Source organism: Spodoptera frugiperda, chromosome 14, assembly GCF_023101765.2.
Source record: "Spodoptera frugiperda isolate SF20-4 chromosome 14, AGI-APGP_CSIRO_Sfru_2.0, whole genome shotgun sequence".
NCBI lineage: Eukaryota > Metazoa > Arthropoda > Insecta > Lepidoptera > Noctuidae > Spodoptera > Spodoptera frugiperda.
This window is the reverse complement of record NC_064225.1, coordinates 5,137,577-5,158,193: the sequence shown is the minus strand read 5'-3', so window position 1 is coordinate 5,158,193 and position 20,617 is coordinate 5,137,577. Positions and strand designations below refer to the sequence as shown.

At 35.7% G+C, this 20,617-nt stretch overlaps 2 protein-coding genes across 3 annotated transcripts; one reads left to right on the top strand and one right to left on the bottom strand.

Annotated features, from left to right (window-relative positions):
• The first annotated feature begins 328 nt into the window (after nt 1-328).
• Nucleotides 329-4,331, top strand: LOC118279205 (exosome complex component RRP41). The gene is made up of 6 exons (XM_035598784.2): nt 329-617; nt 836-908; nt 2,344-2,480; nt 3,049-3,253; nt 3,680-3,774; nt 4,238-4,331. Exons 1-6 carry the CDS (start codon nt 423-425, stop codon nt 4,310-4,312), a joined length of 780 nt encoding a protein of 259 aa, XP_035454677.1. The 5' UTR covers nt 329-422; the 3' UTR covers nt 4,313-4,331.
• A 469-nt stretch (nt 4,332-4,800) lies between these two features.
• On the bottom strand, nt 4,801-20,463 carry LOC118269149 (maternal protein exuperantia). 2 transcript variants are annotated; one of them, XM_050698419.1, is made up of 10 exons: nt 20,296-20,463; nt 14,424-14,598; nt 11,318-11,470; nt 10,745-10,887; nt 8,983-9,188; nt 8,199-8,334; nt 7,518-7,666; nt 6,898-7,040; nt 6,651-6,747; nt 4,801-6,492 (listed from the first exon to the last, which is right to left on the bottom strand). In XM_050698419.1, exons 2-10 carry the CDS (start codon nt 14,580-14,582, stop codon nt 6,431-6,433), a joined length of 1,248 nt encoding a protein of 415 aa, XP_050554376.1. In that variant the 5' UTR covers nt 14,583-14,598; nt 20,296-20,463; the 3' UTR covers nt 4,801-6,430. The 2 variants fall into 2 exon arrangements, with proteins under 2 accessions (XP_050554376.1, XP_050554377.1); XM_050698420.1 differs by lacking the exon at nt 20,296-20,463 and adding an exon at nt 14,687-15,347.
• Nucleotides 20,464-20,617: the final 154 nt, after the last annotated feature.

Below are 20,617 nucleotides of genomic sequence, written 5' to 3'. Positions count from 1 at the left end.
TAGATTAACTAACTATCGTAATTATTAGTATTGTCTTTGCTCAGCGGTAATGTTGATGACTCTGAATAGTCGATTAGTTAATTAGGCCTAATATTTTATTAAGTTATGGACTTATGGCCTATTTGTTGCTATAAATCTTTGAGAAATTAATAACAAAAGTACGAATTCCATTATGATTTAACGTAAAATTTAATTTTTTTTATGAAAGATTGAAATATTTGAAAACAAAAATAAAATTAACACAAACATTAGTATTGCGGGAAATGCAAAATATGGTCATTGACACCTAGTCTATGACATAATGACAGTGACAGCGTCAATGTCAATGTCAGAATCAGAATCTTATTTCGGTTCGTGCATGTTACCGCCGTGTTTACAACATAAAGTTTTAGGCTAAATACACGTGAATTAGATTATTCAAAATGAGTTCAGATTTCAATGTTAAAAGGCCAGGCTTAGAACTGTTATCAAGCCAAGGACTACGTCTTGACGGCCGTAGACCCAATGAACTTCGTCGCATACAGTGTAAACTTGGTGTTTTTACTCAACCTGATGGAAGTGCGTATATTGAGCAAGGAAATACTAAAGTATTAGCTGCAGTTTATGGGCCTCATCAGGTACTAGACACCACAGTACTATAAACACGTAAAAATTACTGAAAATAGATTTATCGCTCCGCAATTTCAAATAATATTGTGTGATGACTTAGTTGCTATAACTTTACCCAATAAACAGTATATAATTATTATAAATAGTGAATAATTACAAAGATAACTTATTATTTTAAATATCTACATAGCTGACTACTTTATAGTTGAAACTATTTTCGTTACAGGCTGCAAAATCAAAATCGTTACAAGACTCTGTAGTAATAAACTGCCAGTACAGCATGGCCACATTCTCTACAGGTATTCCACTTTTTATCTAATCGAAATAATATAAGGAAAAAAGCATATTCTTTTTTAATTGGCTGGCAATGCACCTGCGGCTCCTCTAGTGTTGCAGGAGTCCATGGACAATTTTAATTGCTAACCATGAGGCTTCTCCAGCAGGCTATCTCAAGGCTCATTATAATTATGTCATATCATAAAAAAAAGAAGGCTCAAATCTTACCTTAAAACTACTCTTAGTGGCATTAAAAGAAAATAAACACTCACACTTTTGCATTTATGATATTAGTTAGGTTTTAAAATAATGTAACTATAGTGAGTGTGTGGTGCCTTGTTGGTATACAAATACACAATAGCATACCACAGCAAAGTAACTTGCACACCTTGAAGATGTATAGGAACTTTTCTGACCTATCTTTGCTTTGAATGTTTTTTTATTGAGGGGAGAAAATCTTCCAATGGGTTTTCCTACCTAGGGTGAGGTGAGTGGGAGTGTCAGATTTATACTGACTAAAAACCAACCTGTTACTACTTCTTACCCCTGAGTCCTGATAACCCGCTAGGTCCTGATAACAACTCCAGGTTGCTTTGAATGATAATAAATTAATTTGATGCTTTTTACCATCATTAAAATAGCTTAGTCTTTAGCCTAAGTATTTAATGCACATGACCACTACATATTGTAGACACAGCACTCCACTGCTATTAAAACTGACTTGCAAATTATTTACACTGGTAAATATAACTACATAATAGTTTAAAAAAAATATACAACAAAATACTTAACTGACCTCCATGGTGTCATCACAACTTAAAAAAAAAAACAAGATATTTGACCACTGAACTCTCAACTCACACGAAACACAACAGAGGTTGACTTACTTTCACAAAACAATGATCAGATTAATTAAAAATAAGAAAATACACTATGACACAGCCTTTGACTCATTATCTATTGTCCCCGATATTTCTAAATATCAATGAGAGTTGAATCTCATTGAAATTCTGTGATTACATCATTGTGATAAGAGGTTACTCATTATTGTTGGTTTTGTGGAAAATTTTGATGACACAAAACAAATAGTCATACCTTTTAACCCAAGTAGTAATACACATCTTCCACTATTATGATAATGTTGATCCTCTTCTATGTTGGATTGGGCCTATTGCCTTACACCAAGTATAATGCCAGATTCCATGCGCCATGCTCATTATTGAGAATACTAAAACCAAATAATGTAAAGACATTTGACCCCACCCGGGAATTGAACCCGAAACGCCTTGACTTGCCGCCTTTCAAACCCGTCTCTTGCCCGAAAGTCGTACTTGTGTTTACACAATTAGCAAGACAGGACCTGCTATTAAAAACTAACAAATTACATAAATCAACTTATCAATAGGTCTCTGCCTACCTCATTTACGAATAACAGATGACAATATTATTATGTTATAGGCGAGAGAAAGAAGCGACCGCGTGGAGGTCGCAAATCGGAGGCGATATCTATGCAGCTCACCCAGGCGATCACGACTGCTATCAAGAAGGAGTTGTACCCTCGTTCGCAGATCGATGTCTACCTTGAAGTTTTGCAGGTAAGGATAGTAATAAACCCATAAGATTAACAGCCCGTAAGTGAATACAGTCACGGGTTCACATCGAATCGTACGACGTAGTGCAAAGACGCTCAAACAGTCCTCTGCTGGACTATCTGTGGACCTCCTTCCATGGAGGGTTTCCATACAAACACGCCGAAAGCTTTAATATATACTCCAAGCCAGGGGATTGAAAATCGCTATTCAAGTTTATTACAGAGGGCTGCTTCCGGGAGTTCTAGTCATGTGTACACTTCTCACATTCATGAGAAGTGTACAGGTGTTGATAATAGGGTAAAAGACTAATTTATATGTTAGTGTCCATCTTGTAAATTATTATAAAATATTTTTTTTATTTTCTTACGGGAACAAATACTTTCGAAGATATATTTCGATTTGAAATATCGCGTGACGTCACTTCTAGGTACATTTTATATGTAGAAATGACGTAGATATTTGCTCCCACTCCTAAACTTTGGTTCGTTTTACATAAGTATTGTTATCTCATATGACAAAATAGAAAATCCTTACAAAAACACACTGAGCCTTATTTCTTCACTTATTTCAGGCGGACGGCGGCGCATACTCGGCGAGTGTGAACGCAGCGACACTCGCGTTGATCGACGCTGGTATTCCAATGAAGGCTTACCTCTGCAGTTGCACAGCGTCCATAGCGTGGAAGGATGGCAAGCCGGAGCCTTTGGTAGATGTCAGTCATGTTGAGGAGTCTGCCGGAGGTTCCGTTCTTACAGTATCCAGTTTGCCCAGTATAAGTAAGTGAAGTTCTGTGTAAGCATTTGATTCAGCTTATCTCTAAATAGATACTTTTCGAAACTGTTTTAAGCAATGAAATTAAAACTGTGTATCTTTTTAGTGATTTAAATGTAATGTAACCCTGTTTCTGCTAAATTAGTAAATCTAAAACTGTTGTGAAATCTCCTCTCCTATTATGTTAATTTGATTTCTATTATTTTTTTATGAATGAGTTTTGAAAAGAATTCACAAAGTCGTTTGCCTATTGTTACTCGCTTCACAGAGTACCTAAACAAAATAGAAATGTTAAACTGTGGTACCAGAATAGAATTAGAGGGATGAATAAAAGGAAAATGTCCTAACAAGTATTCTCCTCATTCCTGTATCTATTTAAACTGTTTTACTGTATGTTTGTGTCTGTCTATATTATTGCAACTTTGTTACAGATAGCGTAGCGTGGGTAGACATGTCTCAGAGACTCCACGCGGATTATTTGAGCGTCGTCATGAAGCGGGCCATGCAGGGTTGTAGAGATATTGAGGTAAATCTTATATATAAATACTAGCGGACCCGACAGACGTTGTCCTGTCTACACGTCTGATTAATTAAAAAACATTGTCCAGCGGACAAAATTGTGAATCTAAACCATTCTCAGATCCCCTTGAACACACACAAAAAATTTCATCAAAATCGGTCCAGTCGTTTAAGAGGAGTTCAGTGACATACACACTTACAGAAGAATTATATATATATATATAAAGATTACAAGAAAAATCATTGCCAATAGGATTTTCACCTAGGTATGTAATAGGTGCATTTACAAACATACCAAGTCACATACACATCACAGAACAATTTGTAGATCCCATAATGAATTACTTCGTGCAGTATCGAACGCATGACACATTACGTCGCATCCAGTTGTCGAGCCACTGCGCTGTACGAGCATTGTTTTGATCAGTCAATGGAATATTGTTCATTGTAATTTTATTGTTTTCTTTCAGGTAATTTTGGATAAGGCAGTGAGAGAACACTTAGGCGAGAGTTGGACCATGTCAGATGATGCTGTTGCTATATAAAATAAACGTTATTTATACATTCAGGTTTTTTAATCGTAATACACGTTTATAGCTCCCACCTATGTATGTCAAAAGAGGGTAAGCACAGGTTACTCTATTGGTGCTCAACAGCAGTTATATAACGTTATACAACATTGTGTAACATTTATAATAGCATGTAACATACTCTTCAACCACTGTTATAATTTGTTTAAACACAAATGTTATTGTTACACATTATTGTATAACGTTTGTATAACTGCTGTGTGGGAGCACCTTATGGTGATGTCGTGACAACAAGCCCTAGAAAGAAAAGTAAAGTCACGCCCTTTATCCCCGAACGCCCGAAGGGGTAGGCCGAGGTGTTTATTACGACATGTAATGCCTCTGTAATATGTACACCCATTTTGCACCATTTGCGTTTTAAGACCCATGTAATAGGGGGTGAGCTTATTGCCATGTACTGGACACAATTCCCTAGAAAGAAGTATATAAAGAAAACAACCAAATTAGACTTACATATTTATTAGAGATCTGAACAAAATAAGAAATTAAATTATATGTACAGTCTATGTTAAAACTAACTAAATTAGAGGTAAGTTAATAGGTACACACTTTTTCCATTACTTTGCTTATTGTATGGTGAACAAAAAAATCTTATTTATCGAAACGTTCTATGGCAAACGAAAAAGTGACGTAAACTCAGCAAAAGAAATGTTACAGCAATATCCAGCATAACTAACGAAAAAAAGAAAAAACAAAAAAAATAAACCTTTTTTTAAATATCGGATGTAAATATCAGTCCATCCGTTCCTGTGATTGCACACACGAAATAAATAAAATGTATCTTTGAATAAATAAATAAAAAGTACTATATTGTACTCAAGTAGTCCTCATTGTACAAAATTACACAATATTGCACTCGCAAGGACCTAATCAAAATAAATACTGCTTCGTCCGAAGCCTTTGTTAAAACTGCTAATATTATTATTATTATTTAAAAATGTATAAAAGTTTTTTTTTCGTCTTTACCGCGTAACATAATTGCAATATTTTAAAATAACTCGACCGTATAAAATATGCGTATATGACATTGCGAACAACAATGTAAATGTAAGGCCAAAATATAATGGGATATACTTTATCTTATTACACTGAGTTGCTAAGGCACTCATCTACATTATCAACTATATATAGAAAAAATCTTTATGCGTAAGCAAAAGAGAAAAAAAAAGTGGGCGTTGAAAAAAAATCTCGTCCATCGCGTTACATGCAAAACAATATATCTCTCAATTCCAAAGGAGACTTAAACCTAGTTGTATAATACGAATAAATGTTTTGTCACATCTCTATGGCTCCGATGTAGAGCTCCCGGGTTAGCGACGCGCGTCCCGACGCAGCCGACGCAGTGCCACGACCAGGTCGGATATAATAGGTGGCCTACTACACTGCGGCGACTCTATAAGGACACCAACACGACAATACATAACGCATCATCGAAATATTATGCAATTCCTCTAATGTGTAAATAATTTGACAAAAAATTGCACAAAAGTTACTAAATTGCACATTCCTTTAGGCTGCTTTTCCACTACCATTATATAGGTAAACTTATTAAAATTCATAAGAATTCATGCATCATATTTCATATGTAATTTACGACAGTGGAAAGCTAGCCCTATGCAGCAGCAAAAGCTCGCAGCATCGTTAAAATTTCATTTATATCGCAAACATAATAAAAATCACGGAATAATTTCATGTTGAGCATTAAAATGCTACTAAAACTAGTCTCATAGACGTTGTTATACAATTCATTGATGTGTTCCATGATTCGAGGCCACGTAACAAAGCTGACATCGGTCTATTGACTACATGACAACACTTGATATTAAGGACACAGATTGCATTCTCCGATACAACATTAAGTTATCATAAGTACATCGATTATGACAATCTACAAGCACAGTAAGTTATATTATGGTTCTATATCTACGGTTTATGCAGCTTTGGAACAAGGCCTGGTAGAAAACGTTTGAAAGAACCTTTAGTTCTTTGTCGTCGCTAATCCGAGAGCGGCTTACGACACTTAACGACAGCTATGGTAGAAAAGTCTAAGCTTTAATTGTGAAGATGTACGCCTTAGTTGGCCGCCACCGGTTCCGGCGCCGGCACTTTTTGACTAGAATCACCCGCCGCCACATCTGGAAACAAAATACACAAGAGTTATATTATACACAAGTAAAATATTGGTGAAGTAACCATACAATGTAGTTGTATAACAGTTCTGTAGCTACTGTATCTGCAAAGAAACTATTATAGGATATGTATGTATAGGTAGTAGTATGACTATAATACGCACCATTGTTAGTCTTGTTAGGTGAATTGTGTGGCGAGCTGTTCTGGGACTCACTAGTGCTGCCCTCTGCCTCACCAGTCTCGCCGGCTGACGATGTGGCCTGAAATATACACATTACACATAATTATTAATATTGACTTGCAGATAGTATAACTTTATTTCGTCTACAAAAGTAATAACATTTTTTCTTGAATATTCTTTCAATAACATAGAACTTTAAAGTAAATAATTATAGGAAATAAAAGCTTACCCTATTCTTATTCCTTGGAATCCTTGGTTTAGGTCCCTTCGGCTCCTTAGCGGGGTCGAAGTGGCAGTCAAATATCTCAATCAGTTCTTTTATATCTTCCTCCTTTGCAGACAGAGTTAGGGACGACATTTGTTTCTCCAAACCTGTAGTAGTTACAAATAACATTGTAATAAAATCTTTTGAAGTGTGTTTGAGCAAATGTATTAAAGACGTGTCACTTCACTGGTGAAGTGGTCAAAAGTTAAATTATTGTGTAAAAAAAGCAATATATCAGGCTGTGTTGTATACTAATTATCGCTCGTTATGAACGTGTCTTTAAGTTTGGGAGTGGGTCAGCTAGACCGGAGTGGTAGCTGACGGCGCCGTGTGAGTGCTTACCATCAGATGACCCGACTGCTGGTTTACCACCTTGTACCATAAAAAATGTAATGAGACAGGTTTTAGGCATAACATTGGCATTGATTAACATAACAGTTAGGCAGTGGCATTATGTATTCTATGGTTTTAACAACATAAGTAGCAACAGTTTCGGCATCCCTTGGTAACAAAATTAGCCTTAGTAATCCTATAAACCACTATAAATATGAAGCATCTCAGTATTGTAACAAATAGCAACTCACCATCAAGCTTATGTTCCTGCCAGGCCTCCTTGAGCTGGTCGTAGAGCAGGCCGGCGTCGGCCAGTATGCGGCGCAGCTGTGTCACTCGCTTGCGCTCGGGCCGGGCCGACCGCAGGAGGGGCGCGAATACCGGCCGGAACGTGTTCTGTCTGTAGGGTAAGAATATGATTATTAACTTTAAAATTACTTAACTTAAGCTAGTTAGACAACTAATTTGAACTTTATCTAGAGTAGTTGGGCACTAAATCGAATGTTAAATATAAATAACCCTTTTGAATGCACCATGCCATTTAAAACAGTTCAAGGAAATTGAATCCTTTTATAGAAATAAATAGAAAGGCATCAGGGAATCTTAACAAAGACTAGCCTGATACAAAGGTATGAGAAAATTATTATAGTGTGCAAACTATCTTTCATAACTGTTACAATTAATGCAATACAACTAAAGACAGTCAAGTAAGTACCATTACCGGAGACTTAATACTTCAAAAGGTGATAACATTATTATTTGCAACCACTCTGGTGTCCATGGGTAGTACTGATTGATTATCATCAAGTGATCCATCTGCTAATTCAACTCCCTATCCAACAACTCCTCTGGTGTCCATGGGTAGTACTGATCGATTATCATCAAGAGATCTGTCTGCTAATTCAACTCCCTATTCAATGTAATAAACTTACCTCTCGAGCAACTTCTTAAGGCTAGCGAGTGCATCAAGCTCGGTGTGTACGGGCCGCGCCCAGGCGCGCGCGGTCTCCACCATGTCCTTACTGGCCGACGCACCCTCGCCGCCCGCACCTACTTCCTGCTGTTCACCTGGGGACAAAGATATTCATTCTTATTGGATGTTCAAAAATGTCTCTGGCTTCTGTTTAAAGGTAATAAATACTATGGCTGTCTTACTGATATGTGGTAGTATAGAAAATTTTAAGGCATAATTAATTTTTAAAAAGTGAAAAAACGCAAACATTTAGTTGTATGACGGATACCAAATTTTATACAGCATCCAGAAACGAAGCAGTGTAGCTATTGACATTTAAAATTTTACCCATAACATACTTTATAGGTAATTTCATTTTCTAAAATAATATACCAAAATTCCTCCTTATACATGGTGCATTTTACAGTGTTTGTAAAACTTCTTTTGCAGCCTGTATAACTTTGATCAAGCTGCGGACTGCCTAGCGGGTTTACCGGGGCTCCGGCTCGAAAAGCAGGAGAAGGAACGGGGTGGTTTTTAGTCAGTAAGAGTCTGACACTCCCTCTCGCCTCGCCCAAGGCGGGAGAAGACATTGGATGATTTTCCCCCTCAAAAAAAAGCTTGTATAACTTCTAAACCAATAGCAAAATATATAGAATAGAATCAGATGTTATTTTGCAGAAACCCATACTACACTAACAATACAATAAATTATTAGTTTTTATCCCGCATGTACTACAAGTAAAATAGCCTAATTCCCTTACCCTGTGCAAGATGCTCAACAATCCTGTAGGCGGCGGTGGCTCTCTCCAGCGCGCTGTCGACGGCGAGCGAGTCGGCGTCCAGCAACACCCGCGCCAACACCCGCAGCGACACAGACTTCACCGTCGCCTTGCACTTGTCGGCCGCCAGCGCGTAGCTATCCGCGAACCCAGCTACTATAGATTTGAAGCGGTCCAGAAGCTTGTACCTGGGGGTGAAAAGGTTTTTTTTGAACTAAGTCGAAACGAATAAATATTTCATACTACTTTAGTGTACCTAATATCTCGACAAGCTTATACATCATTTGAATTGAACACCTAACCATTTATGGTCATGTAAATTAAATGTGTTTCAAAAATGTCGTGTTGTAAAAAGTTCAGCTTAATCTGTTGAAGATATCTGCTTAAAAATTCATTTGCAAGATTCCATTTCACACACATACCTACATTCAAACACATTACACACATTGTAGGTTAAATAAAAGCTATTAAACACATTAGAAAAGAAGAATAAATTGGTCCTTATACTAAAGATAGACGTCGTCATTAGTTGAGGTACTATTCATGTCACTGAAATATTTCTTATTGCTTGATCGAATATTGTATAATAAAAAAAAAAATATTACGAAAATAAGACACATCTCCACTCTAACTAAATCACTTCCAACTTAAAAGACCAAAACTATCTCATTTCCAAGCACATTGTACGGCCAAACCCATCTTACATTCAACAGGGTGTTTTTTTTTTCATTTCGTATTTTAACTTATAACAGGGCGTTATACAATAAAATTATTCCCGAAATATAATACAAATAGACATGTATTACTAAGAGGATCAAAGAACTTAATAATCTAAGGGCTTTACCTGAAACCGCGAAACGCGAGACAAACTAACAAAGGTGCAATCTCGCCAAAACGTACACTTTCAACAAAATAATAAGAATTCTCATATACACGGAAACGGAAGAAAACAACGAACTAGTATCAATAATAAACTTAATAACAAACAAAGCGAAAATCACTCGAATTAAATACTTCATATCTTAAATCGAAATTAGATTCAACTTTATTATCACAAAGAAATCTGTGACGTCAAAACCGGCGTGATTATGTACACGCGAGACGTTCAGTGCATTACACTGCTATCTATCGATCGGATATGAACGAGACATAGGCTATACGTATACCTAGGTACCCTGGATGCTATCCCTTCATCGCGCCATCTACCTGCCCAAATTGAAATGTTTCGACTACATTAAAGGACTGGTACTAAGTAACGGTTTGATGTATGCGCGCTAGTGTTATTTATTGCTTCTACTAGATGTCGTTTTGATGTATTCAGATGAGTGAGATTTATAAATTGTGTGGAAATAAATTCGTCATTGCATTTGCAGATGTGTGTGTGTGAGTAAGAGTGAGACACAAATACGTTCGCAATAAAGCCAAAAAAACTCTTAGTTTGTAAACTGTAGTATGGAACAAAACAATCAATTATTTCAAGTTTTAACCTTTCGTCTGCAGGTATATGAGACAACAATAGAATACACATTGTGTCTCGCATTGATCAGTGCTTCAGCATGCGACGGGTTAATCACTAATCATGATTGAAGTGTTGCCATGCACTTTTTTCAATTGGTTTTCATTCTTCAAGGAGCTTGGGTCTCAACACATTTAATATTTTTCAATGTGTGTAGTGAGTACTTAAGAAGATTGTATTCAAGATTTTAACAGAACATTCTAGAATAGTATTTAAACAGTTTCTCACCTAGTGAGGGCCTCCAACAGCATGGTAGGGCTAAGGCGACGAGGCTCGTGGTAAATAAGGATCACACTGCCATCTCCCTTCTCTTTCTCCAACCAGTCCAGGAAATCAGTTAAGGCGGATATCTCAGACTTTGTTTTCAATATCTGTGGGCAAAGAATTAAATTTTTTACACCATATCTTCTAAAAATATCAAGATCTTTCTCATAGATACCTGTACCTCTTGGACAGAACTGTGTTTTTAAAGCTTACGAGAGTCATAATCCTCAAGACTGATGTAACAACAAATTTCCGGATTATTCATGAAATTGTTTGAGTTGAGTTAACTCAACCAGTTTCAAGCCACACTTGGGGCTCATAGCCAAGACTTCATGAATAGCATTACGCCACCAATAAAGCGGTGAGAGTCGGGCGTTTGCCCAAATTCGACGCACCGAAAACACAACTTAGTAGCGAACGGCAGATGATGTAATTACTTTAAAAGCTTAGCAAATATTTTTGTACGGAGTAAGTGTACTAGACTGTAATAATATGGTACAACTGAAGGAGTCTCAAGTAAAGATGAAGGAACCTTACCTTATGAGTATTAGTGTCTTTGAGCATGCGGTATCGTCCAACAGTGACGACGCGGACATTGTGACGGCGGCGAGCTCCTGGGTTCAGGTCCCCATAAGGCATAATGTACTGGGAATATGACTGTTTCGGAGTATATGCTGCTATCTGGCATATCTGTAACAAAAGTGAAAAATATACCTCAGTTTCTTCAAAATGATTATGCTTATAATAATGGATTAAAAGATCAAGACTAAACATGGTATTTATCTCGCCGAGCATAACTCATCAAAAACTACGTATTCTTAACAAGAAGAATTTATGCATTTTCCTTTGACAATTTGACTACAAAATTAAACGAGAAAAGTCTCTGTGTAAATGCCCAAATATCAAATCTGTATCGCGAGTCAAGGGGATGAATTTCGAGCCGTATTAAGAGGCCAATTACAGACAGACAACCCCATCTACCCATCAAAATTATTCCCTATAAACCTTTACAAAAACAGGACATACAGGTGTAGTCTAGTGCTCCTGCCATCTATAAATTGTGTGCGGAAACTGTACGAGCTTTAAACTAGTGCATTCGGGATACATAGATGTCTGGCTAGGACTTACTTATAAGGGAGAATATTAAAATAAATATTTACATTTTCGTGTTATTTTGAGATTATATTGATCAGTTTTAGTACCCAAGTATTATTTGAATTTGTTTGCACTTTAAATAGGACAAAATGAGTAGAATTCTGGTTAGAATAATGAAATGGGTCATTTTTGTAAGAATAACGTATTATTAACATAAAAATTGTACTGAAAAATGGTGAAAAAAATGAAATATGAACTTGAAATTCTAGATATTACAATTTGGTGAATTTATATTTTATGATATTGTAAATACGACGAAAAACACGCTTCGACGCTCGATTAACGACAAATTAAACGATAAAAACACACGAAAAATAGTGTAATATGTGAAAAATTTAGTTTTGAGGGGGAAAATGTGGAAAATTTGATATTTTTCGGCATAAAGTCAGTGGTAGGGCCAGAACTAGCCACCTAACGGTACCTTTAAACCCCTTAGGTAACCATTCAGCCACACCGACTTTTATTAATGGCTGCAAATTTGCGATCCCTATCGTGTTCGACAGGTGAATTTTGCTTTGAAATTAGCACTTGTAGCTATTTTTCAAGTGTTTCGTTAAGTAAATATCGTTATTTTCGAGGTAAAGAACACTTGACAGAAGTATTGATATCAGTTTACTAGTTGTAATTATTTAATACCTTTGATATGTAGTCTACGCTTTTCGTTGCTATACTGTAGATATTACAAAAAACTAAATAAATAATGTCTTTAAAATGGTGAGGTCCTTTACAGATGGCTTCTTGGTAAATATGATACAGAATTAAAGAAAATAAAGTCTAGAATGATTTGTACTTTAATGTTTACAAGATAATAGCAATACAAAATTAAAAATATAGAACCATTTTCCTTTTTTAAAATATTTGTGAAAGTGCTGTTATAAAAATTGTAAAACTAATCAAGAAAACCTTTATAAATATAGAAAAATATTTATTGTGACATGGAAGTACCAATTTATTTAATAATCAACACAATATTATCCAATTGTACACTCTCAACAAAAAAGAACACAAAGTAATCCCCATCACATTTACACTATTAAAATCCAAAAATATTTGAATGAATATAATCGCAAAAGCTATCAATGACAATCATATTTTAATTTTAGTCCTCCCACGTGGTGCGACTGATCGACGGACTAGTCGAGCAACTAATCGTTTGATTCTATCCAATCGGCCGAGTCGTGAGATAAATCTGCCAATGACCTAGATGCCGATTTTATCAACAATAAAATAAAAAAAAAATCTAAATTCGAAGTCAGTCTAAGCTCGCGTCAAAACAAACACGTGAGTTTTTAAATATTCTGGATTTTTTTTAAAGAGTACCTAAGTCAAAGGCTTTCCGCAAAAGGCCACTACAGGACGAACTTGCACGGTTCTCACACATCACTTTTTCAAATTTTGTCTAGACTTTAAAAGAGACAATGACCTCTGTTTGTTTCGGCATTTCTTCTCAGAGTAGTCCGTTAGGAAATGGCGACCTCATCTAGATTTTTATGTGATTATTTTTACGTGTAAAAGTGCTCTTTTGTAGCCTAATTACAAAAATAAATTCATATCCTAAAGGAGTTTATTAATCAATCATTAGTGTGTGAATTAATATCCTACTGCTGAGGAAAGGTCTCTTCTCACACGAAGAAGGAATGTCCCAAAAAGGGACTACGCAAGTGTACTTTTTGTCAAAGAATAGGTACTAAATCTCGTGTACTAAAGGCCAAGATTATTACTATACTACTGAATTTCAATACTTATACATTATACACCCATGAATACTTTATTACAATCCAGCGACCTCATGCTCAGCTGTGCTTACGATCACTGATTCAACTTAAAGCTGCCAACTTTCACACTTAACGCGGGTGCGAGATGATCGTGGGTGTATTTACAAACACACCCACACATACACAACGCGAGCAAAGTCCTACATACCTACGTCTATCTGTTCGAAACACAAGTCGCGTGGGTACGCCTGCGTGGGATCCACGAAATCATTAACCTCTAGACGACAATAATATCCCAAAAATAAATTGGGGATTAAAAGTAATGCGAATCAAAATACATTATTTTTTTCTCATGCACAAACATGATGAACATTTGGACCTAATGCTGTTGGTGATATTTGCTAGTCTACCTTGGTACCATGTCAATGGCAACAGATAGGAGACGAAATGACGAAACTAGAACTAGTAAAATGTAGATGCACTATGCTAAATAGGTTTTAAAACCATGCCTAAATGAAATTTTACTTAATGAAGTCTAATCAAGTAAATGGTGCTGTTTTTACCCACAAACATGATGTTTAAACCTGATGATAGATTTAATGATTTAATGTCCGAATACTCAAACGCTACTCAATTTTAAGACGCTCTCAAAACTAGTTCTGTACCTATCAATTCTTTATAAAATGACAGAGATAGCACGATATTTAAGTACAACTTAAAATTGAGTAGCATTTCAGTATTCAGGCGTAAGTCTTCTAATCTAGATTCCTTACCTCGTCAATCAGTCTGCGCCCAGTGGTATCCATGTCCCATCCAACGAGCGCGTACTTGCCTGGTGGCAAGCCCGCGGGCTTCTCAGCCAACGCTGGGGGCAACTCATTGGTTGCCTCCATCTCACCACCGTTCGCCTTCGCTTCGGACACCATTGCCATGTAAAACTACGGCGCGCTGGTGACAAACAAAACACATCACGTTAAAACGCCATTGCACAAATCACGAGTATTAGTTAAGGTTGAAAAGTGGAGTCAAAAGTTACCTAGGTATGTTAGTTCAAGCTCTCTTCATGATTAAAAACCTAAGTTTAACGTCTGTATAGACATTTTCTCTTTGAGAAAACTCCTAATGTTTATAGTGGATGACTTTGATTGAAAAAGTAAACTAAAACTTTCGATATCCCCAAAAAGGGTCATTAGACGACAATTATTTATAATGTGCACGTAAATACACGAGGTGGTTACACAACTTAAAATTGACTGAGTCATCGATCGCTCATCTTAAACCAGTCATCAGTCTTACTTGATCCCAGTTTAGGTTTTGCTAACATTATTCGGGAACAAACGCATCCCTAACTGCATAAGTTTGTTTTAAACTTTTATTAAGTTGCAATAACTATTTTGAACAGCTGTCAAAAAGATTAAAATCTCCATGTTAGCTTTAATTAAAGAAATAGGACGATCTATGTGTATATTTTTACAAAACCCTAGACCACTCTGAACGATGGGGAAAACCCATGACCACTATCATCCAAAACTCATTTTTGGAGAGAAGGTTCGCACTCCGTGCCGGTTCGCGCCGCTGTGCCGGCGCGAGGTGGTACGCTTTATTTATAGCCGGCAGTTTATAAAGGAGCCCCCAGAACACTGCCCTCCCCTCCCCGTTCACGATTTTACAGTCCGTACTCCGTGCCGGCTTGCGCGTCTATGCCGGCGCAAGGGTGAAATTTGTATTTATAATGGTCCCCCTACCACGGCGCGAGGGGTCGGCTGACCAGCCACCCTCACGCCACCCTAGCCGCTCGGTATCGAGCACATCACGGAATAGGGTGCAGTTTCCGCTGGCATAATATAACAGCACCTACACATAGGTAGCTCGCAAGAATCTCGTGCAAGCAAAAATGTACTTTATTTTTGTTTCCAAAAGGGTGTTTAGTCATTTCCAAGTGCCAATGTTTAGTTCTGCAGCTACATAGGGTGGCAGATGAGTGTGCTGGAGTTGTATGCAGAATTACTGATGATTCTTCCATAATGACGTGCGTTTTGCAGTTTTTATTAAGACGAAATGAGATGTTTTCACTTTAGCAGTCTTCTCGCAAATATCTGTACTTATAATAATGACGATCTAGTGTGGATTAGTTTGATAACGTTGCAGTCGAGTCACATCCTCGTTGGATAAAACAGACACAACATAAAACAAGTCTGGAAACTCGCCGACACCGCGAAGCCCCTTCAAGTTTTTGGATGAGATTATTTTTCCGCAAATACTTACCGATCCCCCAAAGATATTGATATGATATAAGCTTTAATGCAGATTAGAGAGAGAGATAACGCAGACGATAAGCAGAATTTAGATACCTTTCTCCAAAAATTTAAAGTATGGATCCCTAAAATACCAAGAGTGATCAAGCAATTACACGCCAATTAGCTTTAGCCCTAACAGCTATACGTTAAAATATTCGTATATGCAAAGTTCTCTTGCGAAAAAGAGATGGTGTAAGGTCTGGTATAGCTCTACCTCGCTCTAGCAGTGAAACAAGTGTTCAAGCCACGTTATAATGCACCACCTGTACCGTGTATTGGAGTTTTGCAGCAATTCTTAGGTCGATATACTAGTAAAGGGGACTTATTGTCACCCTTTAAAATACTAATAGCGTTTTTGTTTTCCGAAGTGAATGTAAGGGACTTTCCGTTGCAGGATTTGTGGATTTGATGATGAATGTTTACGTGGTTGCAATTTTGTCCCGAGTATTAAAGTAATTTTAAAATAGAATTGCGTCAGTCGTCACTTTGCGGAAATCCATGCTACATTAAAAATACATAAAATTTTTAGTCTTTAATCCGCTGAAAACTAAAATTGTATTGTTAGATTGTATGTGTTTGACTCACACATGCAATCTAACAATACAATTTTAGTTCTTAAAAAATAAAACACAGGTGGCGCAAAACTTGGGCGACCAACTGCTACGCAACGAATCTCGCACGGAATATTTTTTGCGTGGTCCTAAAATTGCTGTTTTGGGTCTGATGTGCTAATATAATTTGTTTGTATCTGAAGTGCGTGTATAAACGCAATCACGACATGACATTTACCACCATCAGACTTACCTATAAGTCTGATGGTGGTAAGTGTCAGTAAATGTCAATATCAGACTTATACTTAAGTGTTTTGGCCTAGGGTTAAGATGTAAATATGCTGAAAACGAAATCAATCCATCGTACTCAGAATAATTTAATGATTACTTAACCCACTCCTTAGATTAGATTGTTTTCGATACAAAATCTATACTGAGGACGACAGTTAGACGCTAGACCTCCTGTAAACTTGTCAGTTGTAATGCATCATGTACTGCACGAGCTTATCAAACTACGACAAAGCTACATCTTAATAGATTTCCAACTTTATCGCTTCGTAATAATGTCGAAAGTCCATCGAATTTGGTAGTTTCGTAGTTTGACGAGTTAGCTTGTCCAAAATAAATCACGCAAATGTCGTCTTTATTACAATAACATACGATTCAAATTGAGTTAATGAAGATTCAAGCAAGTTATGGTCAAGAATATGTATAAGTTAGTTATTATGAGTTGCTGTCACTATTCAATGTCTATCGTGTTTTATCCATTAACCGTGCCTTTAAGAAAAATAATTTGTTTAAGCATTAGTATTAGAGAAGAAACTTTATAAACAGATACGTGAGTACAGTACCCTTAGTATGAGTTGGTTTACGTTTAAAGTAATCGACACGAGAGCGCGTTCGACGCTCTGATTGGCCGGCTCGAATAAACCAACCAATCAGAATATACGTACGATACATACGCCAAAATAATATTTTTTACAATTTTTGTCTGCCTGTCTGTTGCGACTAATCTCTGGAATGGCTGGGCCGATTTTGACGAGACTTTTATTGGCAGATAGTTGAGGAGTAACTTTTTTGTAGGTTAGTCACGTTCGTAATTCACGCGAGCGAAGCTGCTTGAGCTACGTATTCATCTAAAGAAAATAATTTCATTATATGACAACAAAACCTAAAATAAATAAGTACTAGTAAAAAAATCCCAAGAATGTTAAAAGATTTAGGAAGATAACGCAATCTAAACCATTTTATAGTTAGGGGATTCCCATAATATCATATGCATGGTAGAAAAAAAAAACTTAGAAGGGATATAAATAAGGGGAATTCCCCTTTAATATTATGTGCATAAGATTAGCATGACTCAGGTCATTTGATTAGATGATTAGGCAAATAACAAAATACAAGCAAATACATTTGATATTAACTGAGTAATATAGAGCAGTGAATCTTTAAATCTGAATGTGAAAATCACTTTCTATCAAAGAGAAATAAACATTTTAAGTTAGATTCAATGTTTCTTCACAGAGTATTTGGATACTTATAATAATAAAGTTTATTTATTTAAATAATTTATATCCACATGATTAAAATAAGAAGAATAAGGAATACAACTAGTAGGTAAAATAGTGTTGAATAGCATTTATCGAGGACTACTAGTCCCGCTGCACCAATTTCAACATTAATAGACAATACTTAAGAAAAATCAAACTCATATAATTATGTAGTTCAACCCGGTATATAGTATGGCGAAACGTAGATCAATACGAGACACAATGTATTTTTTATTGTGCCTTGTATACACATAATATCATTGATAAAATAGATTTATTCATCACCATGTAAATAATGAAACCAGACCCTAGAGGTTATTGTTAGTATAAGCCACCTACAGTTGTAAGTTTAGTTAGCCAGACAAAATGTCTCATTTGACCACCTCGTGTCACTAATTTTCCAATACCAGCTCCAGTATTGGTGTCAAAATCACTCGTCCACTGTGGACATAAGATAGTAAAGTGCCTCTATATAATCTAGACTAGCGCTGATAAATATACATCTTGGGTATAGTAAATGTCGGTAGTCTACTAGTCTATACTAATATATAAAACTGATGAGTTTCGATTGATTGTTTATTGTTGCACTTATCGAGGAAGGCTACAGACTAGAAAACTTAACTATAACCAATAGGAACCGAGCAGTGGGTGAAACCGCATGGAAGTAACTAGCTAGTAATGTTGTAAAACTTGGCACGGCAATATTAGTTGTACTTATAATCTTTTTCTATAAGATGTGTTAATCTGTACAAGTACAGTAGCCTGTAACGCATGGTAATGGTCATTCCGATGGACTTGTGACGGTTGCCTATACACATGTAAACAAATGAAGTTAGTAAAAACTTAAAAAAGGTATGATTTAATCCAAGTACAGGTTAATAACCCACAACACATGAATATAGAATACATACTGATAAACAGTCACACTAAGACTACGGTATGACATACAACATGGTTTCGGAATCACGGAACATCATGTTTAAACTATGTCGAGTTGTAAACAACAAGTTAAGTGATGTTGTTATATTTTTAATCTTACCTTAACATAACAAAAATGTAAGAAAGACTTATGTATGTGCACTCACAAACAAATTACAGAAAAAACAGGAAAAGACTATCTTCGAAGTTAAACAATTAGATAGACTGTGAACATAATAATAATTATGTTCTATTTATACTATAGATGACAAACAAACATTGAATCATAGACAATATTGTAACAAGTAGCTAACAAAGTCTCATCTGTTGATGACACATCAGGATATGAGATAAGAATATCAAATTGCATGTATTTTTAAATATTTTCTAGATAATATTATAATATTCTAAAGATTACAAAAGTCTACAATGACTTTTAATTACAGATAAAACAAAAAGTATTTATTCAATGCCAATAGAAAGAAAAGCAACCATATATGTGACCACGGCAAATGTGTTTGATGAAGGAAAGTAAAATAAACTTGAAAGAAGTTCCATATAAAAAGTTTCTATAGCAAAACTTTATGTACGGACATCACCAACCAACCAAATATTTACTATTTATAATCTATAAACCTGTTATTTCATTATTATTTTGTTTTGAATAATCATAAATAAACTGTTATCTAACTTATAATAAAATCTTAGTCTGAGTATGTGCAATAAATAATAGCCATTATCTGCTGTGCCTACCCACATACTGATAACTTTTTCTAGATTATAATTTTATTAATTTGCATATTTTATTAAGAATAATGTATTCGTTTTACAAATTACAGAATCTAAGCAGAGTAAATCTTTCTAGTAAGAAAAACACGAGTTAATACGGAATAAGTCGTGTGTTCAACAATGCACATTTGTAAGGTTATAAAAGTTTGAAGGTACTACAACAAATGTTATGAAAATGCATATTTTTCCAATTAGAAAACACAATGAGGCTATTATAAGCAGAGGTTAGAAAAATGTTATTGTTTTAAAAACAGAAACAGCAGTATTTTGCTAGATATGCTAAAAATTTGACGCTCAAAATAATCTATCATGTGAAAACAAAATAATTACGCCGAACATAGACTAAGACTCCCACGACATCGAAGCGAAAAATATGGTTCCAAATGTTCATTATACTTTGTGAAAAATTCTGAACACAAGATTAGACTCATAGTAAACGTAAAATAAAGAAAATTTAAAATATAGGACACGTGGCGGTCTTTTTCTAGAGACATTTTGCCCCACCCCAGCATGTCAAAATAATTTCAATGTGATACTTACAACCTAAATGCAGTGATGATTGGATGAGTTCAAACAATATCTGTTTACAGGAGATCTTTGTGATGTCCCGCTAACGCTGCAAAGTAAAATAATTTGGTAAAAATATCACAAAATCTAAGCACGTGTGCGGCAAATGGCAAACCGCAAATTGTGAGTGATGTGAACAAGAAAAATATTCATATCTATCGATAAGATTTCGATTATTCTAAATTCATATTTGATAATTGAATTAATATTTATTTATTAGTAAACTATTTTACAAAATAACTATTAAGTTTTATACGCAATTCAAATCAAATGAAGGATACTTTCAAACGTTGAA

Bases quoted from the DNA above. Each gene is read 5' to 3' on its own strand.
- LOC118279205 (XM_035598784.2), top strand. From the start codon at position 423: ATGAGTTCAGATTTCAATGTTAAAAGGCCAGGCTTAGAACTGTTATCA. The intron at 618-835 runs GTACTAGACACC...TTTTCGTTACAG, and splicing joins CAGTTTATGGGCCTCATCAG to GCTGCAAAATCAAAATCGTT. The intron at 3,254-3,679 runs GTAAGTGAAGTT...ACTTTGTTACAG, and splicing joins ATCCAGTTTGCCCAGTATAA to ATAGCGTAGCGTGGGTAGAC.
- LOC118269149 (XM_050698419.1), bottom strand. From the start codon at position 14,582: ATGGCAATGGTGTCCGAAGCGAAGGCGAACGGTGGTGAGATGGAGGCA. The intron at 10,888-11,317 runs GTAAGGTTCCTT...CTTTGCCCACAG, and splicing joins AAGACACTAATACTCATAAG to ATATTGAAAACAAAGTCTGA. The intron at 6,493-6,650 runs GTGCGTATTATA...TTTTGTTTCCAG, and splicing joins ACCTAACAAGACTAACAATG to ATGTGGCGGCGGGTGATTCT.